This window comes from Salvelinus sp. IW2-2015, linkage group LG30 (genome assembly GCF_002910315.2).
Source record: "Salvelinus sp. IW2-2015 linkage group LG30, ASM291031v2, whole genome shotgun sequence".
Lineage (NCBI taxonomy): Eukaryota > Metazoa > Chordata > Actinopteri > Salmoniformes > Salmonidae > Salvelinus > Salvelinus sp. IW2-2015.
The window spans coordinates 26,087,250-26,109,619 of record NC_036869.1 but is presented as its reverse complement, the minus strand read 5'-3'; the positions used below and the strand labels follow the sequence as shown (position 1 = coordinate 26,109,619).

General features: G+C 45.3%; 2 protein-coding genes across 3 annotated transcripts; one reads left to right on the top strand and one right to left on the bottom strand.

The window, feature by feature from the left end:
• The first annotated feature begins 4,383 nt into the window (after nt 1-4,383).
• Nucleotides 4,384-7,313, top strand: aqp10b (aquaporin 10b). Its single transcript, XM_023974816.3, has 6 exons — nt 4,384-4,497; nt 5,400-5,526; nt 5,644-5,781; nt 5,955-6,073; nt 6,284-6,501; nt 6,703-7,313. Exons 1-6 carry the CDS (start codon nt 4,411-4,413, stop codon nt 6,920-6,922), a joined length of 909 nt encoding a protein of 302 aa, XP_023830584.1. The 5' UTR covers nt 4,384-4,410; the 3' UTR covers nt 6,923-7,313.
• Nucleotides 7,314-11,006: 3,693 nt separating this feature from the next.
• LOC111954956 (zinc finger protein 687b-like) lies at nt 11,007-22,287 on the bottom strand. Of its 2 annotated transcripts, none has more exons than XM_023974923.2 (10): nt 22,054-22,287; nt 18,980-21,319; nt 18,452-18,753; nt 17,752-17,936; nt 17,152-17,328; nt 16,696-16,858; nt 16,190-16,516; nt 15,166-15,278; nt 14,748-14,844; nt 11,007-14,573 (listed from the first exon to the last, which is right to left on the bottom strand). In XM_023974923.2, the coding sequence occupies exons 2-10, from the start codon at nt 21,303-21,305 to the stop codon at nt 13,998-14,000; spliced, it is 4,266 nt and encodes a 1,421-aa protein (XP_023830691.1). In that variant the 5' UTR covers nt 21,306-21,319; nt 22,054-22,287; the 3' UTR covers nt 11,007-13,997. The 2 variants fall into 2 exon arrangements, with proteins under 2 accessions (XP_023830691.1, XP_023830692.1); XM_023974924.2 differs by having other exon boundaries at nt 11,008-14,573; nt 18,452-18,714.
• Nucleotides 22,288-22,370: the final 83 nt, after the last annotated feature.

Here is a 22,370-nt window from a genome sequence, read left to right as displayed (position 1 = left end):
GAAATTATTAAATACTAAAGCATTAGACCTCACTAAAGGCTTCAGTCATACAAAAGCTTTACTTAAATCCAAACTGGTTCTCTAGCAGATCAGTAAAGAATGGCCTTTTTCCCTTTATTCAGATTACAACCTCTGACTTTCGGTTATTTAAAAATTAAATAATCTCCAAAGTATCGCTATTTTTAAAACAACCCATAGAAAGTTGGTTGCAATCTCTGTTTAATCCACCAGAAAAGACAGAACTTTATATGACAACATAAATGCAAACTTGGCGCCGACAGATACGGCAGCTCTGCTTCTAGCTCCTAAGCAACTTTACAGTATTTTGTTTTTTATTAGCCCAGGAAAAGTTTTGTGTTATTACATAAAGCCGGAAAGAACTTTTGGATATCGGAGCGGCGGTAACTCACCAGCAATATGAGTTGGATCCTTTGTTCGTACCCCCCGGGGCAATTGAACTGATTCCAGAGGCTTATCCAAAACACCGCCAGCGGAGAAGAGGTATTCGGAGTGGTCTTCTWGTCCGACTCAGGAGGCGCACACACCATCCACTGCTTCTGAGTATATTACTTGCTTATGTTCAGTCTCTGAATAATAAAGTAGACGAGCTCAGGGCGAGGATCCCCTTCCAGAGAGACATCAGGGATTGTAACATACTGTTTCACAGAAACATGGCACTGTCTTTGTCCATACAGCCAGCTGGGTTCTCAGTATATCGCACAGACAGGAAAAAATAACTCTCTGTGAAGAAGAAAGGTGGGGGTTTATGTTTCGTGATTGTGATAACATACAGAAACTCAAGTCCTTTTGTTCACCCAACCTAGAATACTTCACAATCAAATGCCGACCGTATTACCTCCCAAGAGAATTCTCTTCGGTTATAGTCACAGCCGTGTATATTCCCCCTCAAGCCGATACCACGACGGCCCTCAAAGAATTTCTTTATGCAAACTGGAAACCACATATCCTGAGGCCGCATTTATTGTAGCTGGGGATTTGAGGAAAACGTTACCGAAGTTWTATCAACACRTTGACTGTAGTACTCACGCTGCTAAAACACTCAGCCACTGCAACTCCAACTTCCAGGATGCCTACAAGGCCCTCCCACTGCTTCCCTTCGGCATATCAGATCGACTACATTTTGCTCCTCTCTTCCTATTGGCAGAAAATCAAACAGGAAGTAACCGTGTTAAGGACTATTCAATGCTGGTCTGACCAATCGCACGCTTCAATATTGTTTTGATCACATGGACTGGGATATGTTCTGGGTAGCCTCAGAATAACATTGACGAATACACTGTTACGGTGACTGAGTTTATCAGGAAGTGTATTGGAGATGTTGTACCCACTCTGACTATTAAAACCTAGCCTAACCATAATTCGTGGATAGATGGCAGCATTCGCACAAAACTGAAAGCGCGAACCACTGCAAGGTGACTGGGAATATGGCTGAATACAAAGTGTAGTTATTCCTTCCGTAAGRCAAGCAAACAGGCAAAACGTCAGTATAGAGACAAAGTGGAGTTGCAATTCAATGGCTCCGACACGTATGTGGCAGGGGATACAGACAATCACAGGCTACAAAGGGAAAACCAGCCATGTCGCGGACACCGACRTCTTGCTTCCTGACAAGCTAAACCCCTCCGCCGGCTTTGAGGATAACACAGTGTCACATACCTGGCCCGCTACCAAGAACTGTGGGCTTTCCTTCTCTGTGGCAAACATGAGTAAGACATGTAAGCATGTTAGCCCTCGCAACAGTCTCAGAGCATGCGCAGACCAGCTGGCTGGTGTGTTTATGGACATATTCAATCTCTCCCTATCCCAGTCTGCTGTCCCCACCTGCTTCAAGATGTCCACCATTGTTGYTGTACCCAAGAAAGCAAAGGTAACGGAACTAAATGACTATCGCCCCGAAGCACTCACTTCTGTCATCATGAAGTGCTTTGATAGGCTAGTTAAGGATCATAATACCTCTACCTTACCTGACACCCTAGACCCAGTTCAATTTGCTTACCGTCCCAAAAGATCTACAGACGACGCAATCGCACTGCACACTGCCCCTATCACATCTGGACAAGAGGAATACCTATGTAAAAATGCTGTTCATTGACTATAGCTCAGCATTCAACACCATAGTACCCTCCAAGCTCATCATTAAGCTCAGCCCCCTGCTGTACTCCCTGTTCACCTATTACTGCATGGCCACGCACGCCTCCAACTCAATCAAGTTTGCAGACACAACAGTAGTAGGCCTGATTACCAACAATGACGAGACCGCCTACAGTAGAGGTGGTGAGGGCCCTGGGAGTGTGGTGCCAGGAAAATAATCTCTCACTCAATGTCGACAAAACAAAGGAGCTGATCGTGGACTTAAGGAAACAGCAGAGGATCCACATCGACGGGACCGCAGAGGAGCAGGTGGAAAGCTTCAAGTTCCTCGGTGTACATATCACTGACAATCTGAAATGGTCCACCCACACAGACAGTGTGGTGAAAGTACAAAAGCGCCTCTTAAGCCTCAGGAGGCTTAAGAAATTTGGCTTGGCACCTAAACCCCTCACAAACTTTTACAGATGCACAATTGAGAGCATCCTGTCGGGCTGTATCACCGCCTGGTATGGCAACTGCACCACCCGCAACCGCATGGCTCTTCAGAGTGTGGTGCAGTCTGCTGTCGTGGAAATTCAGTACTGAGACTGTCATTTCTTCAAACAATCATCTTTATTTCAAATCAATTAATTATTGCAATAATGAAACCGGTCAACTCAACAGTCTTGACTGTTGGGCTGAGCAGCCTTTACAGACAATGCACAGTTTTTATATAGCTGATACCAAGTATGGTTGGTTCCACCCTTCCCATATAGRTTGGGGGGCACCATAAGCCTCTTTGGGTTCATCTTGTGGTCATCTGCCTCTGGTGTTGTCTCCCAGATGCAAGGATAATTAGACACAATAAGCATTATGTTCTACTCCCCCAGGTTCTCTTTATCTCGGTTACACCCAGCTCATCTTATCTTGGGAATGCCAGCTGCAGGTTTTTACCTGGCCATCACTTAATCAGTTGCAAGCCCAAGCTTCAAAAGACTCCTCTCAGTTCACTCAGAATGAAGCAGAGAAATGTCTTACTATTAGTTAAGTGTATATAATCGTTGACTATTAATATCATACAAATCAGGTAAATATGTCATTTTTCTATCACACTGCCCAACGCAGCACCCGGGGCAAACTCCCTGCCCTCCAGGACACCTACAGCATCCGATGTCACAGGAAGGCCAAAAAGATAAATCAAGGACAACAACCACCCGAGCCACTGCCTGTTCACCCTGCTATCATCCAGAAGGAGAGGTCAGTACAGGTGCATCAAAGCTGGGACCGAGAGACTGAAAAACAGCTTCTATCTCAAGGCCATCAGACTGTTAAATAGCCATCACTAGGCGGCTTCAACCCGGTTACGTAACCCTGCACCTTAGAGGCTGCTGCCTCATATACATTAGACTTGAAATCACTGGCCACTTTATTAATGGAACACTAGTTATTCCAATAATGTTTACATATTTTTTGCTTTACTCATCTCATATGTATATACTGTATTTTAGTYTATGCCACTCTGACATTGCTCATCCTAATATTTGTATATTTCTTAGTGCCATTATTTTACTTTTAGGTTGTGTGTATTGTTAGATATTACTGCACTGTTGGAGCTAGACCAACAAATTTACAGCTGTGCCATACAGATTGCAAAATAGTCTGGAAAATATTTTCGATGTACCAATTCCAAGGCACATGGTTTAGGAACTGATACACAAAACAACGCTGGATTCAAAACGTAGAGTTTTTCTACTTAAGTTATGATACAAAATTCTTGCAACCAATAGAATGTTAGGGGAAAGCGGTAGGGTTAGGGAAAAATATACATATTTATACAATAAACATGGGGGATTGGAAATGATGCAGACAATTACATTGATAGAAGCCACAATCTAGTTGCAATATTAAAACTGATCCCCCCCCCAAAAAAATAAATAAATAAAATAATAATATTGGAGTTGTTTCCTAGAAACAACTTGACGAGGGACATCAAGATGTATTGAATTTTCCATGTGTTCTATATTAAAGGGCTCTTCATTTAATATAACAAACAAATGTAATATTGGTGCACAATTCCGACTTAAAAAGGACACAGAAACGACTCTATTCGTGGAACGACCCACAGAGTGATAACCTTTCTACATGCCTCAGTCATGCCATAAAACACGTGACGTTGAGGATTGCGGCATGAGTGCAAGCCTTCTCAGTCTGTGTGAACTAGTCAGCCGGAGAGGAAGAGTTCACTGTCCAATTCACGTAGTACTACTGATGAGGACATTATAGAAGCTTCCTTTTTGGTGTCCAAAACACGCTACAGGGATGGACCGACTGCTAAATAAATTTCGAATCAGGAGTAGCCTTGCCAGAGAGTGTTTGGCAGAGTGCCTGGGGGTCTACATCATGATTGTGAGTGCCTTTCTGATACTGGGCAGAATAGTACATGCAGCTCTGTAGGAATGGTTGGAGAGACTTGTCCTTCTGTACCTCAGTTGTAAGGGTTGAGGTTAGGCAGAGGGAGATGATTGTAGTATTTCAAGGATTGTATATGTGTGTATCCTTCAGGTTAGGCAGAGCCTTATCCCTTAAGACATCTGTCCATTGGTCGGTCTGTCAAAGTACAGTGAATGGTGGAAGGGACAGCGCAGGTGCAATCCAACTAAGGATAACTTTGGCATTTGTTTCTATTATTCTAATTTGAATCTCCAGTCCTTCCACACGCTATCTCGCTCTGATCTTGTTTTGAATTGTAAGTGCTTGCAAAACCCCATTTGTGCTATTGGTGGATCATCACAATGGCTAACCAAGGACTTTGACCCCCGAGAGAGAGCGAAAGAGAGCATGGGAATTCCTAAATCAGTAGAGTGAGTAATTTGGAAAAGAGAATGCTTGTACATTTCGGTTTGCAATATTATAAACGTTCTGCCCTATTGAACATGCCCCAAGCCTTGAGATGAATGCCTTGTTGCTCTTGCCAGGGTCAATAAAACTTATAGGGCACAAGAAAATCATAAAGCGATACACTTCCTCAGAACAGAGGACTGTAAAGACTGTCCTTGGTTTATCAGCCAAACATGCCTAATCTTGAATGGTACTCTGAGCTTTCCCCACTATTTGAGTAGACGACAATGGGGAACCACTTTCAACTGACATTTGATATAGGCCTTCCTGGTTACCTGATTTATTGCCCATGACAGTAAATTCTGAGATTATTTGACATCTCAATTCAAGCAGTAGTTAAAAAAAATGGGGATATGATGCATTAGGGATGTAACTMCTCTGATACAGGCCTTGTTTTGTTGTGACTGCAGCTGTTTGGATGTGGCTCCGTTGCCCAGGTAACGACATCTGAAAACAGTAAAGGTCACTACCTGTCAATCAATCTGGGTTTCGCTCTGGGAACCACCTTTGGAGTCTATGTTTCCCGTGGGGTGTCAGGTAAAGTCTWTGAGTGTACATCTATACAAGTGGATGAGGGAGAGGACCGAAAGAGGCCATATCTTGATAAAATAGTTGATACATTATCAAAATAATGGTTGTTTTGTTCTCTCAAAGGTGCTCACCTGAACCCTGCAGTGTCTCTCAGCCTCTGCTTTCTGGGCAGGCATCCTTGGACACGCCTGCCTTTCTACGTCTTCTTCCAGATTCTGGGGGCCTTTATGGCTGCTGCCACCGTAGCCCTGCAGTACTATGGTAAGGGGAAAATGTAGAATATCAACCTTGAATAGTAGAAAATCAAAAGTTATGGCTGCTGTCACCGTAACCCTGCAGTACTATGGTAAGGGGAAAATGTAGAATATCAATATTGAATACTAGAATCAAAAGTTATGGCTGGAGCATGATAGTGTGCGTGTTTCCATTCACAGATGCTATACAGTTATACAGTGGTGGTCACCTGACTGTGAGCGGTCCCAAAGCCACAGCAGGCATCTTCTCCACATACCCTGCTGACTACCTGAGCCTGTGGGGGGGCATCATGGACCAGGTCGGAACCCCCTTTTTGGTTTACATGAATATAGGATAACTAACAAACACATTGGAAATGTATTTGTACCTGGAAGACCCAATCAGGTCTTTTACTAAGGGCTGTTTTCTTATCAATAATTTGGGAGGTTGAATGGTGCCTCAGCCTTCATAGTTAGTCTTTATCATGGTGTCACTGCTCTGTAGTGGTTAACCGGCTCACCATCTCCAGGTGGTGGGCACGGCTGCTCTCATGGTGTGTATCCTGGCTCTGGGGGACAGCAGGAACAGCCCGGCGCCTGCAGATCTGCAGCCGGTGCTGGTGGGGGCTGTGGTGTTGGTGATCGGAGTCTCCATGGGCTCCAACAGCGGCTATGCCCTTAACCCAGCCAGAGACATTGGGCCTAGACTGTTCACATACATTGCTGGCTGGGGGGATGAGGTGTTTAGGTAAGTCAGTTCTGCTACATATTTTGACACTCTTAATGCCCTTGTTTAAGTAAACCAAACAAGCGCTTTAATATGTTAGGCATTTTTAGGGAGGATCTTGAAATTCACATGAGGATCTTAAGCTGAACGCAAAGTATTGTACTTTGACATTGTGTACACGCTGATACAGATAGCAGGTGTTACTGTTTCTTTCCCTCTCAGGGCGGGACATAGTTGGTGGTGGGTGCCTTTAGTGGCCACTTGTGCCGGCGCTCTGGTAGGCACACTGATCTACGAGCTCCTCATTGAGGTCCACCATCCAGAGAAGGGGCTCATCTCGGAGTCCTCAGCCCAAGGACAAGCCACTGAGAGCAGGCAGGCAGTGGAGCTAAATCCAGAAAAAAAAGACCCTAAGGATGGACTTGATGGGACCATCATGTGAAATGGGAGAATCTAATAGTGGGATTTGAAATGGTTATATCCTAAAGGGCTATAGGATTACACTCTTTGCAAGACACTAGTGTATGTGTCACAATTATAAACAGAGGAATGATTATCTATCTGTATAAAATACTGTAGTTGTACATAATGTAAATGTGCCTAAATTAAAAATGTCATACAATACTATCCCTAAACAGTTATATAAAGCTTCTTCAATGACTGGACAGAAGTAAAGACTTGATAAAGCAAGTTCTCCCTCAAACATTTATTTTGAAACGGCACATAAAATGTATGGCAATTCAGCACACAGACCACAATACAGATGAAAAATAAAAGCGGAATCATTATTTATCTATAGTACCTTCGGAAAGTATTCAGACCCCTTCCCTGTTTCCACATTTTATGTTACAGCCTTATTCTAAAATGGATGAAATAAAAACTATTCCTCAATCTACACACATTTTTGCTAATATATAAAAAAAGAAACATACCTTAGTTACACAAGTATTCAGACCCTTTGCTATGAGACTCGAAATTGAGCTCAGGTGCATCCTGTTTCCAATGATCATCCTTGAGATGTTTCTATAACTTGGAGTCCACCTGTGGTCAATTAAATTGATTGGACGTGATTTGGAAAGGAACACACCTGTCTATATAAAAGGTCCCAAAGTTGACAGTGCATGTCAGAGCAAAAACCAAGCCATGAGGCCGAATGAATTGTCCGTAGAGCCTTGGTCAGGGAGRTGACCAAGAACCCGGTGGTCACTCTGACAGAGCTCCAGAGTTCCTCTGTGGAAATGGGAGAACCTTCCAGAAGGACAAACATCTCTGCAGCACCCCACCAATCAGGGCTTTATGGTAGTAGCCAGATGGAAGCGGCGACTCAGTAAAAGGCACATGACAGCCGGCTTGGAGTTTGCCAAAAGGAACCTAAAGTACTGACCATGAGAAACAAAATGCTGTGGTGTTATGAAACCAAGATTGAACTCTGCGGTCTGAATGCCAAGTGTCACATCTGAAGGAAACCTGCAACCATCCCTACGGTGAAGCACGGTGGTGGCGTTTTCTAGCGGCAGGGACTAGGAGACTAGTCAGGATCAAGGGAAAGATGACCAGAGCAAAGTACAGAGATCCTTGATGAAAACCTGGAGGTTCACCTTCCAACAGGACAACAACCCTAAGCACACAGCCAAGACAATGCAGGAGTGGTTTCGGGACAARTCTCTGAATGTCCTTGAGTGGCCCAGCCAGAGCCTGGACTGAACCCGATCGAACATCTCTGGAGAGACCTGGAAATAGCTGTGCAGCGACGATCCCCATCCAACCCGACAGACCTTGAGGATCTGCAGAGAAGAATGGGAGAAACTCGCTAAAATATATATATATTTTATTTAACCTATATTTGACTAGRTAAGTCAGTTAAGAACWAATTCTTATTTTACAATGACGGCCTACCCGGGCTAAATACAGGTGTGCCAAGAATACTTGAGGCTGTAATCACTGCCAAAGGTGCTTCAACAAAGAACCGAGTAAARGGTTGGAATACTTAAGTAAATGTGAGTTCTTTTTTTATACATTTGCTTACATAAAAAAAAAAATAATAATAATTTGTCATTATGGGTTATTGTGTGTAGATTGATAAAGAAAAAAACTATGTAATACATTTTAGAATACGGCTAGAACGTAACAAAATGTAGAAAAATCAAGGGGTCTGAATACTTTACRAATACAGTACCAGTCAAAAGTTGACACCTACTATTTTCTACATTGTAGAATAATAGTGAAGATATCAAAACTACTGTATGAAATAACCCATATGGAATCATGTAGTAACCCAAAAACTGTCAAACAAATCAAAATATATTTGCGATTCTTCTTGATAACAGCTTTGCACACTCTTGGCATTCTCTCAACCAGCTTCATGAGGTAGTCACCTGGAGGTGTTAAAAGTTAATTTGTGGAATTTCTTTCCTCAATGCATTTGTGACAAGGTAGGRGTGGTATACAGAAGATGGACTTTTACCAAATAGGGATAAGTCCATATTGGCAAGAACAGCTCAAATAAGCAAAGAGAAATGACAGTCCATCATTACTTTAAGACATGGAGAGTCAATGTGGAAAATTCATTTGAAAGTTTCTTCAAGTGCAGTTGCAAAAACCATCAAGCGCTATGATGAAACTGGCTCATGAGTACCGGCACAGGAAAGGAAGACCCAGAGTTACCTCTGCCACAGAGGATAAGTTCATTAGAGTTACCAGCCTCAGAAATTACAGCCCAAATAAATGCTTCAGTTAGATATTACTACACTGTTAGAGCTAGCAACAAGGATTTCACTACACCCGCAATAACATCTGCTAAACATGTATGTTACCAATAAAATTTGATTTGAATGTAAGTTCATTAGAGTAACAGACACATCTCAACATCAACTGTTCAGAGGAGACTCGGTGAACCAGACCTTCATGGTCGAATTGCTGCAAAGAAACCACTACTAAAGGACACCAATAAGAAGAAGACACTTGCTTGGGTCAAGAAACACGAGCAATGGACATTAGACCGGTGGAAATCTGTTCTTTGGTCGGATGAGTCCAAATTTGAGATTTTTGGTTCCAACTCAGTGTCTTTGTGACGCAGAGTAGGTGAACGGAGGATCCCCGCATGTGTGGTTCTCATCGTGAAGCATGGAGGAGTTGTGGTGATGGTGTGGGGGTGCTTTGCTGGTGACACTGTGATTTATTTAGAATTCAAGGCACACTTAACCAGCATGGCTACCACAGCATTCTGCAGCGATACGCCATCCCACCTGGTTTGCGCTTAGTGGGACTATAATTTGTTTTTCAACAGGACAATGACCTAACACACCTCCAGGATGTGTAAGGGCTATTTGGCCAAGAAGGAGAGTGATGGGAGTGCTGCATCAGTTGAACTGGCTTCCACAATCACCCGACCTCGACCCAATAAGAAGGTTTGGGATGAGTTGAACYGCAGAGTGAAGGAAAAACAGCCAACAAGTGCTCAGCCTATGTGGGAACTCYTTCAAGACTGTTGGAAAAGCATTCCAGGTGAAGCTGGTTGAGAGAATACCAACAGGGTGCAAAGCTGTCATCAAGGCGAAGGGTGGCTAYTTTGAAGAATCAAATATATTGTGATTTGTTTAACACTTTTTGGTTTACTACATTATTCCATGTGTTATTTCATAGTTTGTCTTCACTATTATTCTACAATGTAGAAAATAGTAAAAGAAAAACCCTGGAATGAGTAGGTGTGTCCAAAACTTGACTGGTACTGTATATACAGTGCATTCGGAAAGTATTCAGTCCCCTTGACTTTGTTACGTTACATCCTTATTCTAAAATGTAATAGTTTTTTCCCCCTTCAAATCTACACACAATACCCCATAATGACAAATAAACGTAAATTACATTTACATAAGTATTCAGACCCGTTACTCAGAGAACGTCAAAGCTTCAGACCCGAAGCCCCTCCTGTGTTGTCTCGGCTGTGTGCTTAGGGTCATTGTCCTGTTGGAAGGGGAACCTTCATCGCAGTCTGAGGTCCTGAGTACTCCGCAGCAGGTTTTCATCAAGGACCTCTGTACATCTTTCCCTCGATCCTGACTAGTCTCCCAGTCCGTGCCACTGTAAAACAACCCCACAGCATGATGCTGCCACCACCATGCTTCACCATAGGGATGGTGCCAGGTTTCCTCCAGACCTGACGCTTGGCATTCAGGCCAAAGAGTTCAATCTTGGTTTCATCAGACCAGAGAATGTTGTTTCTTATGGTCTGAGAGTCCATTAGGAGCCTTTAGGGAAACTCCAAGCGGGCTGTTATGTGCTTTTTACTGAGGAGTGGCTTCCGTCTGGCCGCTCTACCATAAAGGCCTGATTGGTTGAGTGCTGCAGAGGTGGTTGTCCTACCATCGCCACAGAGGAACTCTGGATCTTTTGTCAGTGACCATCAGGTTCTTGGTCACCTCCGTGACCAAAGCCCTTCTCCTGCAGTTGCTCAGTTTGGCCGGACGGCCAGCTCTAGGAGGAGTCTTGGTGGTTAAGCATAATGGAGGCCACTGTGTTCGTGGGGACCTTCCATGCCGCAGAAATGTTTTGTTACCCCTCCCCATATTTGTCTCGAACCTATACGGACAATTTATTCGACCTCATTGGTTTGTGCTCTGACATGCACTGTCAACTGTGGGACCTTATATAGACAGGTGTGCCTTTCCTAATTATGTCCAATCAATTTAAATTTACCACAGGTGGACTCCAAGTTGTAGTAACAGGATGCACCTGAGCTCAATTTCGAGTCTCATAGCAAAGCGTCTAAATACTTATGTAAATAAGGTATGTTTTATTTTTAGTAAATTTGCTAAAAACCTGTTTTCGCTTTGTCATTATGGGATATTGTGTGTACATTGAGGAAAATGTTTTATTTAATCMATTTTAGAATAAGGCTAAACATAAAATGTGGAAAAAGGGAAGGGGTCTGAATACTTTCCGAATGCACGGTATATATATACACACATATACAGTGTTTCATAGCAGGTGACAAAAAAATAAAAATAAAAACAAAAAAACAAATAGGTCAAGCACTGATTCTGCAGTTAGAAAACAATTCAGAGAAATGTCCATACACATTAAAACACAATTACAACCCCTCGCASTCTCCCTCTGCTTAGTTGTGAGTGACAATCTATAGCTAGCCCACCTCCCATAAAAATCCAGTTTTTTTTGTTTCAAATTGGTTGAAGAACAAAACATTTGAGTACAAATACTATACTTAAATTCACATTTTTGTAACAAAACCCGAACGCTTTCTTTTCGTGCATGATATGTTCCGTGCAACATATACCCATGTCCACCACTGGTAAAATCTTGGAACTCACTTATCTTGGCTAGAAGATTGATGACAATGTACCACTYGAAACAAGACGGGTTACAATAATCTACACTGAACTAATATATAAACGCAACAATTTTAAAGATTTTCCASTTCATATAAGGCAATCGGTCAATATAAATAAATAAATTTGGCCCTAATCTATGGATTTCATGACTGGGAATACCAATATGCATGTGTWGGTTACATACCTTAATAAAAAGGTAGGGSCGTGGATCTGAAAACCAGTCAGTATCTGGTGTGACCTCATGCAGCGTGACACATCAGGCTGTTTGTTGCCTGTGGAATGTTGTCCCACTCTTCAATGGCTGTGCGATATTGGCGGCAACTGGAGCACGCTTTTGTACATGTCGATCCCAAACATGCTCAATGGGCGACTGGAGAATGCAGGCCATGAAAGAACTGGGACATTGAGCTTCCAGGAATTGTGTRCAGATCCTTAAGACATGGGGTGTTGCTTTATCATGCTGAAACATGAGGTGATGGCGGCGGATGAATGGCATGATGGTGGGCCTCAGGATCGCAACACTATCTTTGTGCGMTCAAATTGCCATTGATAAAATGTTGTGTTCGTTGTYCGTAGCTTATACCTGCCCATACCATAACTCCACCACCACGGGGCACTCTGTTGACATCMGCAAATCGCTCATCYACACAACACCATCTGCCTAGTATAGTTTAAACTGGGATTCATCCGTGAAGAGAACTTCTCCAGCGTGCCAGTGGCCATCGAAGGTGAGCATTTGCCAACTGACACTGTTGACACCAAACTGCAGTCAGGTGAAGACGATGAGCAYGCAGATTAGCTTCCCTGMGATGGTTTCTGACAGTTTGTGTTGAGCTCCTGGGCTGGCGTGGTTGTGAGGCCGTACTTGMCAAATTCTCAAAAAYGACGGAGGCAGCTTATGGTAGAGAAATTAACATGAAATTCTCTGGCAACAGCTCTGCTGAACATTGCTGCAGTCAGCATGCCAATTGCACACTCCCTCAAAACATCTGGCATTGTGTGTGACAAAATTGCACATTTTAGTGGCCTTTTATTGTCCCCAGTACAAGGTGCACCTGTGTAATGAGTATGCTGTTTAATTAGCTTCTTGATATGCCACACCTGTTTGGTGGATTATCTTGGCAAAGGAGCAATGCTCACTAAAAGCGATATAAACAAATTTGTGCACAAAATTTGAGAGAAGCTTTTTGTGCATCGAACATTTCTGGGATATTTTATTTCAGTTCATGACACATGGGACCAACACTTTATATGTTGCGTTCATATTTYTGTTCAGCGTATCAAATAGAGAAATAAATCTCACCTGTCTGTGTCATACATTTCAAGTTCCCTTTACCATTGAATCTTGCTATAAGATTGGCTGCAAATGACTCACAAACAACGACGACAATGTGTTTCATATAAATAAATAGAACAATGTCATTAGTACTTAAAATCAGTGTTACTCTCAATACWATTTTTTGCTTCAGATACCAATTTAAAATTGGACACTGATTTGAGAACAGTTTTATCGAACCCTCACTAAAGAGGTGGACCCATAGAAACTGATCTATGACCAACAAGAGTGCTTTCTTTGTACAGTGGGTCGGGTGGATGCAAGTTTAACGATGTAATGCAAGACAGAATACCTTTCGTGACACATAGCTCGGAAAAGGAAATTAGTAAGAAAATACAGAAGGAAGTGCATGTAGAAATGATAGTATGGTTCACATTAAGATAGACAAACCATATTAATGGCAGAAAAACGTACACAATCATGGAAAAGTTGGACACATATGGCTGATGTCAATGCTATGATCAGGTGGTCTTGACCCTCAGAACTCCCACCCTCAWGCGTGTCCAGTCCACTGCTCAGTATGATGATCAGCATGCGAGTGTGACAAAGAAACACTCTGGCAAGTTCAAGTGGCTCAGAAGTACATCTAGGTCAGCTCTCATCTATCCACATTCAGTTCCCCTAAAATGATTCCAAGTCAAAACCCCTCATCTCCCAGGCCTGTCCGTCACTCCGAGGCCTCACCCCTCCTTTCCATACTGGGGCTTGTCCGGCTCTGGAGTGAAGTTTCCCAGAGTTACAGATCTAGGATCTGCTTCTTCTCCCCCAATCCTAACCATTAGTGGGGGAAATGCAAAACTGACCCAGGATCAGCATCTAGGGGCAACTTCACCCTACTGGGGCTTGTCCGTCTTGTGGGCGGTAATGAAGGCCATGCCGTGGGTCCTTAAGTGGGTGTTAAGGTCGGAGGCCCTGTCGAAGCGCCGGCTGCACACCCTGCAGCTCATTTTCCCCTTACCGTCCTCTCCGTCCTGTGGGGATGAGGGTAAGCTGTCCGGGGAGGAGGGGGTGCGGGGTGGTCTGTGGYTGGACTCCCCCTGGGGGTCTCTCACACGGTGGGTGATGAAACGGTGGCGTCCCAGGGAGCCAGCCGAGGCGAAGCACACGCCACACTGCAGGCACTGGAAGGAGGCRGCGTCGGCGCGATGCTGCGGGATGTGGCGCTGGAACTCGGCGCCGTCCTCCGTGGCGAAGCCGCACGGCACGCAGCGGAACACGTTGTCGTCCTCCTCGGGCTCGGGAAGCGCCAACGCTCGTGTTTTCTTCACGGGAATGCTGCCCTCCTCGCCCCCCTCTGTGGCCTCTCTGCTGTCCGTGCCGCCCCCTTCCTCGTCCCCTGGTGGCCCCCCCTCCCCGTCAAGTTCAGATGAGCTGCCTGGGCCCTTACCCGGGACTGAACGCTTCCTGGTCTGCGGAGAGCCATGCATGGGGACAGAGGGGTGATGGGGGGAAAAAGAGAGAACGTCAAAAAGCATTATTGATTTTTGGTTTAACATACTCAGATCCAAGTCACCACACCATGGGTAACATTACTGAAATGGACCCCCACCAAGTGATGGAAAGAAGAATKGATTCTAACTGACCTGTCCGTCAGTGGCTCTGACCCTGTGATGATGGACCTGGATATGCTTCTCTAGTATGAGCCGACTGCTGAAGGTCCGCTTGCCCTCTGTGCAATATCTGCAAACACACAAGTATACAYAGAGGCTCTGAGGATGCTGCACACTTTTCCTAGGTGGGCTGATATTCGACTGAACTTAACATTCTAAATATCCCTGCTAATTRTCTTGTCATATCAACTCTACAGACATTTTCATATATAATATATATATATCCTACTTAGCAGACGCTTTTCMCCCCAAAGTGAGTTAGTCATACATACAGCATTTGTTTTTACGTACGAGTGGCCCTGGGAATCAAGCCCACTCTACCAATTGAGCTACAGGGGACAAAAAATATGGTGCTTTTGTGGATGTTTAGATGAGTATGGGGTTCACTCACTGGCAGTGGAAGACTCTCTTGTTGCCCTCGTGGATGACACGTACATGGCGCCGCAGGCTGGAAGAGGTGGAGAAGGAGCTCTCACACACACAACACGGGAACTTCTTCATAGCCTACAGAGGCAGATTCAAGGAGAAAAGAGAGGGTGAGTCCTCTGTGCGTGTGTACACACACACACACATACTAAACAATCTTGGTACAACACCTAGTGACCTCAGCAAGAGATTTTCTTTTGTGGAATGACAGTCACAGGGACCAGAGTTTTAGTCCCAGTCAGGGTACCCTCCTAAATAACTACATTGGTGTCAGATAACATCTCTAACCAGGTTTCCATCCAACCATTTAAGGATGAATTACCTGATGCATGAAAAAAGGAATGACCGGGCTGATGAAAATAGGATTTGCCGGTTATATTTTATAAATGCAGACAAAAAAATATATAATAATTCGACATGGTGGGATCTTTTTGTAATGGTAAAACTAATTCTGCGAGAAATTGCGGTGGAAATGTCTCAATGCACAAATATTGATATCATAACGAAGTAAACTTGGAGTTACGCGATATCTTGTGTGGTCCTCCCACAACGACTTGGGAAACCATACAGTTTATTAGGCTACTGTGGGGTATTGTGTGTAGATTGATGAGAAAATATATATTTAATCAATTTTAGAATAAGTCTAACGTAACAAAATGTGCAAAAAGTAATTTGGTTAGTCAGATTTATYTTTCCTTCGAAGTGTTCTCTGCAAGTTGACTGGCATCTATTGTGTTGCAATGGCCAAATCAACTTCTACAAAACAAGTTTTACAGCAACATAATCCAAACGGAAGGCTACATTTTTTTTGTTGTTGTTGCAATTCACAAATTATTATTTGATTAAATTCACCGCGATCTAACCGAATCCCAAATACTACAATGGCAAAGCGAATCATTTGATTTGTTAAAAATAATCGATTCACATCTTTATTTTTTATGTGAAGTGGGGCATYGGTTATACAGATAATTACATTTGTACGGCCTTACCTTTCCGTGCTCTGTCTTCATGTGAGAGATGTAGTCGTCGCTCTGTGTGAAGGTCTTCTGACATTGCTGGCAGCTCCATTCTGAGATGGTCCCACGATGGCTGCCTACCTCCATAGAACTAGACTGATTCTCAGGTTCCTCATAGTCCTCACCCCCCTCTTCCTCCTCCTCCTCCTCTTGGTCTCGGCCCCAGTCCTCCCCATCTGAGTTGTCCTTTTTTGCAGAGGGCTTGGATTTTGGGAGGGAGGGGGCTGAGGGGTTGGTGGGGGCAGGGGCAGAGGCATTGGATTGGCCCTCCTGTTTGACTGACAGCCTTCTGTGAGCAGTCTGGATAAGAGGAAGTAAGAAAGGGATAACCAATCAGACAAGAGAAAAGGGAAGACAATATTGACAAATTAGCTCCTATAAATTACTATTTACCATCCAGGGGATTGATCAACTAACATATCACTTTCCTTTATTACAATCATATGTTTACCTGTGAGTTAGAATTTCACTAAACAAACCTTTATGTGTTCCATCATGGAACCTTTCTGTGCGTAGAGTTTGGTGCAGTCAGGACACTTGAACACATGCACTTTCTGCTTGGCCAGGTGGGTGTCGAAATGCATGTACAGTAAGGGTTTCTGGGTAAAAACTGTATCACACATCACACACTTGTAGATCAATCTGCAAATACAGAGACAGAGGGAATTTAAGAGTGAATGAAGCTTTCTTTCAGGGCTCAAATTGTGACAAAAACAGACAAGAGACATGCTTTTACAATCCACAAAAAAAGTGTTTCCCAATTCTGGGGACCCAAAGAGGTGTACATTTTTGTTCTAACACACATGAATTAAGTGTGTTAGTGCTAGAACACTAGGACAAAAACGTGCACCCCTCTGGGTCCTCAGGACCAGGATCGCAAAACACTGCTCTAAACCTAGAGACATAACATGGTTCAGTGACTGTGGGGCACTTACTTGGCCTGTCCCCCGGTGAGGGTGGGGTGCTGGGTGCTGATGTGTCCCTGTGCACTAGGGGCAGACTTAAAGGCCATAGGGCAGCTGGGGCACTTGTGGAACACCTCGCAGTGGGCCGTCTGGATGTGGGACTTGATGGAGTTCAGACCGCCGAAGACCACCTGGCAACTGGAGCACCTGGGGAACATATGAACAAAAACAAAATGTTAAACACATAGGTTTAGTCACTGATGCTAATTATAGAGTGGCCGTTGACAATTGGGTGGCTCGATTGTGATGCAACTACGGAAAGGATCTTCAACCACATGTCTTTTCACATATCTTTGAGTTAGAGGGCGTGTATTTGCATTTGATTACTGTATGTATCCCTCTCATACATCAACCTGACAATGGAGTGTCATAATAATACTGCATCGAAGCAGTAGTTTGTGGTATTTACACTTGCATGTATTTGTAGCACAATTGTCTATCAGTGCAGATGGCCTACACACTGAATAAGGTTGCTAAGCCGAAACATCTGTTTAAGCTAGTGAAAATACTTTTGCGTGTGGACTTATTACATTTGTTGCCGATTTGTAAGTGCAGACACTATCTCTTCACCTGTATCCAATGCGGCGGGCGAAGTGCAGACAGGCCTCCTCCAGGTGGGTCTGGAAGCTGGCCTGCCGGGCGATGCCCCCACACTCTGGACAGACGTGGGGTGCCCGGTGCTTATGAATCCTCTGGTGAGCCGACACACTGCACCAGTTAGGCAGCATCATGGGAGGGGCGCACAGCATACAGGTCTGGGCAGGAAGATGAGAAGTTTAACAATTGACATACAGCACACACATTGAGGAATTCATCATAACTCGTTTTCATAGTAAACATTGGCAGCATCATGGGAGGGGAGCACAGCATACAGGTTTGGGTAGGGAGGAGAGAGAGGGAGAAAATGTTTAAAAGTTGACTAAGGCATAACACTATGAATACACTACTACTTCTAATACTGTAAAACTAATACTAGTACTGTGTAATAAGACAGTCATCAATGCACACCCACAGGTCTGGCCAAGGAAGAGAGAGAACATGTTTTAAAGTTAATTAAGTCATATTGAGGCATTACAAATGCCTTGTTTTCATAGTAAAACACTAATATTGAGTAATAGTATTGACTAATACATAAAGTAAAGCAGTCCATTATCTGTGTCTGGGAAACTGCCTCATTCAGTCATTACGTATGACTAAGCTTGACACTAATAGTTCGTCACTAGCCTGTGAATAATGCACACCCATACTTCAGGCTCTGTAAAGGACTCACCGAGTTGGGGGTAGCTCTGATCTGCTGGAAGTGGGCGACCAGCTCGGCCTTGCCAGAGAACTGGGCCTGGCACTCGGGACACTTGAAGTTGTGGTACTGCAGCACCTCTCCCTTCTTGCTGGGGAGGGGCATCAGCACCTGGGGGATCTGGGGCGCACGGCGGACCGGTCTCAGCTGGGCTGCAGATTGAGACTGTGTGTCCTTCAGTGGGCTGGAGCTGGATGACACGGCGGGGGCTCCGGACGTGGTGGAGGGGGAGGAGACTGGAGGAGGAGAGGAGATTGAAGAAGGGGAACACATGCCTGGTCAACAAAGCAAGAAAGCGAAGCAAGAATACAAAGAAGTTGGAAGTCAATTGCATGATGGTATCTCTCTTGTATTTCATAAAATAACATGGACCACACCCTGACAGAAATAAAGCTTGGTTTATATAGCCACATTGCATGCGTCCTAAATTGCGTAAACTTTTTTGCTGCGTCTATGGGACGAAGCCATTTTCACGAAACTCTTCCRAAAGTCCCGCCTTACCGATGRGTGTGGTGTCCTGCTGGCCAATCATCTGCTCCACGGTGACGGGCCTCATGACGAGGTGAGAGCACTGCATTATCAGCCCTCGTTCCTTATGCTCCCTGGCGTGGAGCAGCAGGCTGCACTTGTTGAAAAAGGCCAGCCGCTTGGCACAGTGGTTGCAGGTCACCTCGATGCGCAGCGAGCGCCTGTCATAGTGGCGGGCCAGGCTGCGCTCCAGGGCGAAGGCATCGCCACATTCTAGACAGCGGTAGCCCATGGCAGGCAGAGGGAGCCCCCACTCTGGGGGCGGAGCCGCCGAGAGGTCAGGCTTATAACTGGGCAGCAGGTTCTTGCTGTTGAGGATCTTGTTGAAGGCCTCCACCAGGCTAGACTGGCTGCGGGAAATGACGGCGCCCGTGCTGTTCACAATGGAGGCAGGCTTGTTTGGCTGGTGAGTGCCGGCTAGGACGCTGGCGCTGCCTCCATTAGAAGTTTTAGCACCAACAGGACGTACGCTCATCCCACCAGTGGCTACTGAGAACTTCGGAGAGGAGGCAACCGAGGGAGTGGCAGGCAGGGCGGCAGATTTAGTGATGCTAACAGCAGTGGCAGATACCTTGGCCTTGTCCGAGGAGGCAGCCATCTTGTTCTGAGCCTTGGTTGCAGCAGCTAGCATAGCACTACTGGCTGCTAGTGTAGACACGGGTAGTGTGTTGAGGCTCTTTGCTTTCTGTGGCTGGGAGGCTGCCATACGACCAGAGGGAGTGTCAGGTTTCCAGGCCCTGTTGACTGGGGTCTTCCGCACCACTGGTGGAGCTTTGCTGGGCTCCAAACCCTTGGCTCCAGCAGCACCTGCTTTGGGTGCGACCCTGGTAACAGTTCTGGTGATTCCACCAGTGGAGGTTTTGATGGTCTTTATCCGCACTTTGAGGGGCCGGGCAGGAGYAGCAGGCCCTCCTGGAGTTGAGGTGCAACCTTCAGTGGTTGGAGGTGTAGACTTGCCATCACCCACCTCCATGTTCTCCTCTCCTGTTCTTGCACCCTCTTCCTCTCCAATTGCACCCTCTTCCTCCTTGCCATCCATAGCATTCTCTATTCCATTTCCCACCTCCATCTCCTCCTCCTCCTCCTTAGGYTCCTGAAGGTCTGAGGGGGGTGGTGTGGAGGCTACTGCAGGGCTGGAGCACCTCTTGGCAGTTACTGGTGCTGCCGATTTGGGTATCTCTGGCTCAGGACTTTCAGGTGAGTCTCGCTCTTCTATAACATGCTCTGGGTGTTTGTCTTCCTGTGGTAGACTCTTGGTGGAGCCTGACTGGGCGGTTGATGAGGTCACTCTACAGCCCGAGGGAGTGTCCCCTGGTTTGGGATGAGCTGCCAATGAGGCCATGGGATGGGTGGAGTCAGTGCGGCCAGCAGAGGACCTAAAACGACGGGTCAGTTTGGGAGGGGTGCGGGAGGGGGAGTCAGGGGGTTCCTGGATCAGCAGCGGGGGCCCTAGGTCCGGATCAGAATCATCCCCCTCTGAGTCTCTGGGACACAATGCCGGGCTGGCTTTAGGTGCCCCGTTAAACGGCGGAGATGAGTGCAACGGGTGTGAGGAGAGGGCGGATGGCGGGGACGGGAGCAGAGGCTTGGAAGGTGGGAAGAAAGGAGAGGACAGTCCTACTGACACTCCTGGGACAAGAGAAGCAGACACAACAGATGAAGAAGAGGATAACGAAGCTTCTTTGCCTGCCTCTTGCCGTGTGTGCTGCTGCTGTAGGAGCTGCATCTTCCTCGCCCTCCCTACAGGGTCTCCCGACCCTTGCGCCATAAGAGGCTTCAGTCTGTTGAATATATTGCCAACCTGCTTGACCGATTTAGTTGATCCAGCACCGCCTCCTCCACCCTCTGTTTTGGGGGTAGACACTGACCACGGCTCCCCATTAGATTGGGCCTGAGCCTGGGTTAGGGGAGTAGTTATACCAGCAGCCCCAAATCCATTGTGATTGAGTGGTTCAGATTCCACCATGCCTGGGGCACAGACACCGAGCCGTGGACCCATAGCGACCCCGGCAATGCTGTCCATAGTGTTCTGGTCTGTGTCCTCATCCCCTCCATCGATGTCAGGTCGTACACAGTTCTTTACGATAACACTGACAATAGGGGTGTCAGCCTGGGTGTCCGTGGGGCTAGGTGGTCTCAGAGAAGGCCCTACACCAACCCCACCTTCCGGCTTTCCCAGAGGTGCACCGCCTGGCCCGTCAGCCTCATCAGCAGACTGGATGGCCTCTTTAGCATCGATGTCAGGAATGTCAAATGCTGCCAATAGGTCATCGAAATCTGGGGTCTTCATGTCCCCCATGCCGGGACCAAATCCTGCAAGAGGATACACCAAGAGGACAGTAAATTAGTGATATGATTCCAAGTTTAAGACATCCTGTGTTTCTAATTTCTCATTGAAATTGCTAAATTGATAGCCAGTTGGCTGTCCTTATAGGTTGCAGTTCAGTAAAGGTAGCTAGCTAGTTAGTAGCTAAGCAAGTTATTAACACCGATCGAAGCCGAACAGGATTTATTTGACCCGAGCATTTGTAGCGACTGTTAGCCAGCGTAGCAAAACATTGCATACAGTAAACATTGCGAGAGGGGTGTTGCCATTACCTAGCATGAGCACAATGCAGTTTGACACACAGCCCGTCTCGCTACGATTGTCAACAAATAGCTACCGCTAACTAACATCTACGACAGACTAGCAACAACATATTTAGCTCAGAAATACATCCAATTGTTTATCTGTTCAATAGATTAATTCACTGAGTGTGTACGTTAAATTCGATATACTTTACATATGGATTAACCTGCAATGGCTTCACAATTAATCAATCATTTAAAACCGCAAACGTCTCGCAGCTGTAAGTTTATTTCGGCTTCCCCCGCCAGGCTAGATGGCCCGGCCGCGCTGAGCCCAAGCAGAGCGAGGGGTCCTTTAGTGGAGGCCATTCCATGCATTCATAACGAGTTACTGGGAAATAACCATAGATCGTTGTCACTGTGGACAATTGATGGTACCGGTATTTTGATTCTCAATTGCACATATTTTTATAGTTTACCTGGATCTGTGATTCCACTATTGTCGCTCGCTCCAGATKGCGTGCCTTTACTTCCTGCCACACGATGAAGAGGTCCTATCAGATCATTGTATTAATGCAATTTTTTATTGCCAAAGCTACAAAAATAAATTGTCACGGGAATGGTGCCACATACGGACAATTGTCATTTGTTAATTCTAAATGTGAACACAAAAGATGACACAAAAACAGATATGTTAATTCTTGCCACAATAGTTCACACACCTCTCTCGAATTAATCGTTCCTGTTCTAGCTATATGGGGTTGAGTGGGGACTGGGCAAGCAATCAATCAGACAG

Coding starts and splice junctions, on each gene's coding strand:
- aqp10b (XM_023974816.3), top strand. CDS start 4,411: ATGGACCGACTGCTAAATAAATTTCGAATCAGGAGTAGCCTTGCCAGA. Junction 6,074..6,283: donor GGGGGGGCATCATGGACCAG/GTCGGAACCCCC, acceptor CACCATCTCCAG/GTGGTGGGCACGGCTGCTCT. Junction 6,502..6,702: donor TGGGGGGATGAGGTGTTTAG/GTAAGTCAGTTC, acceptor TTTCCCTCTCAG/GGCGGGACATAGTTGGTGGT.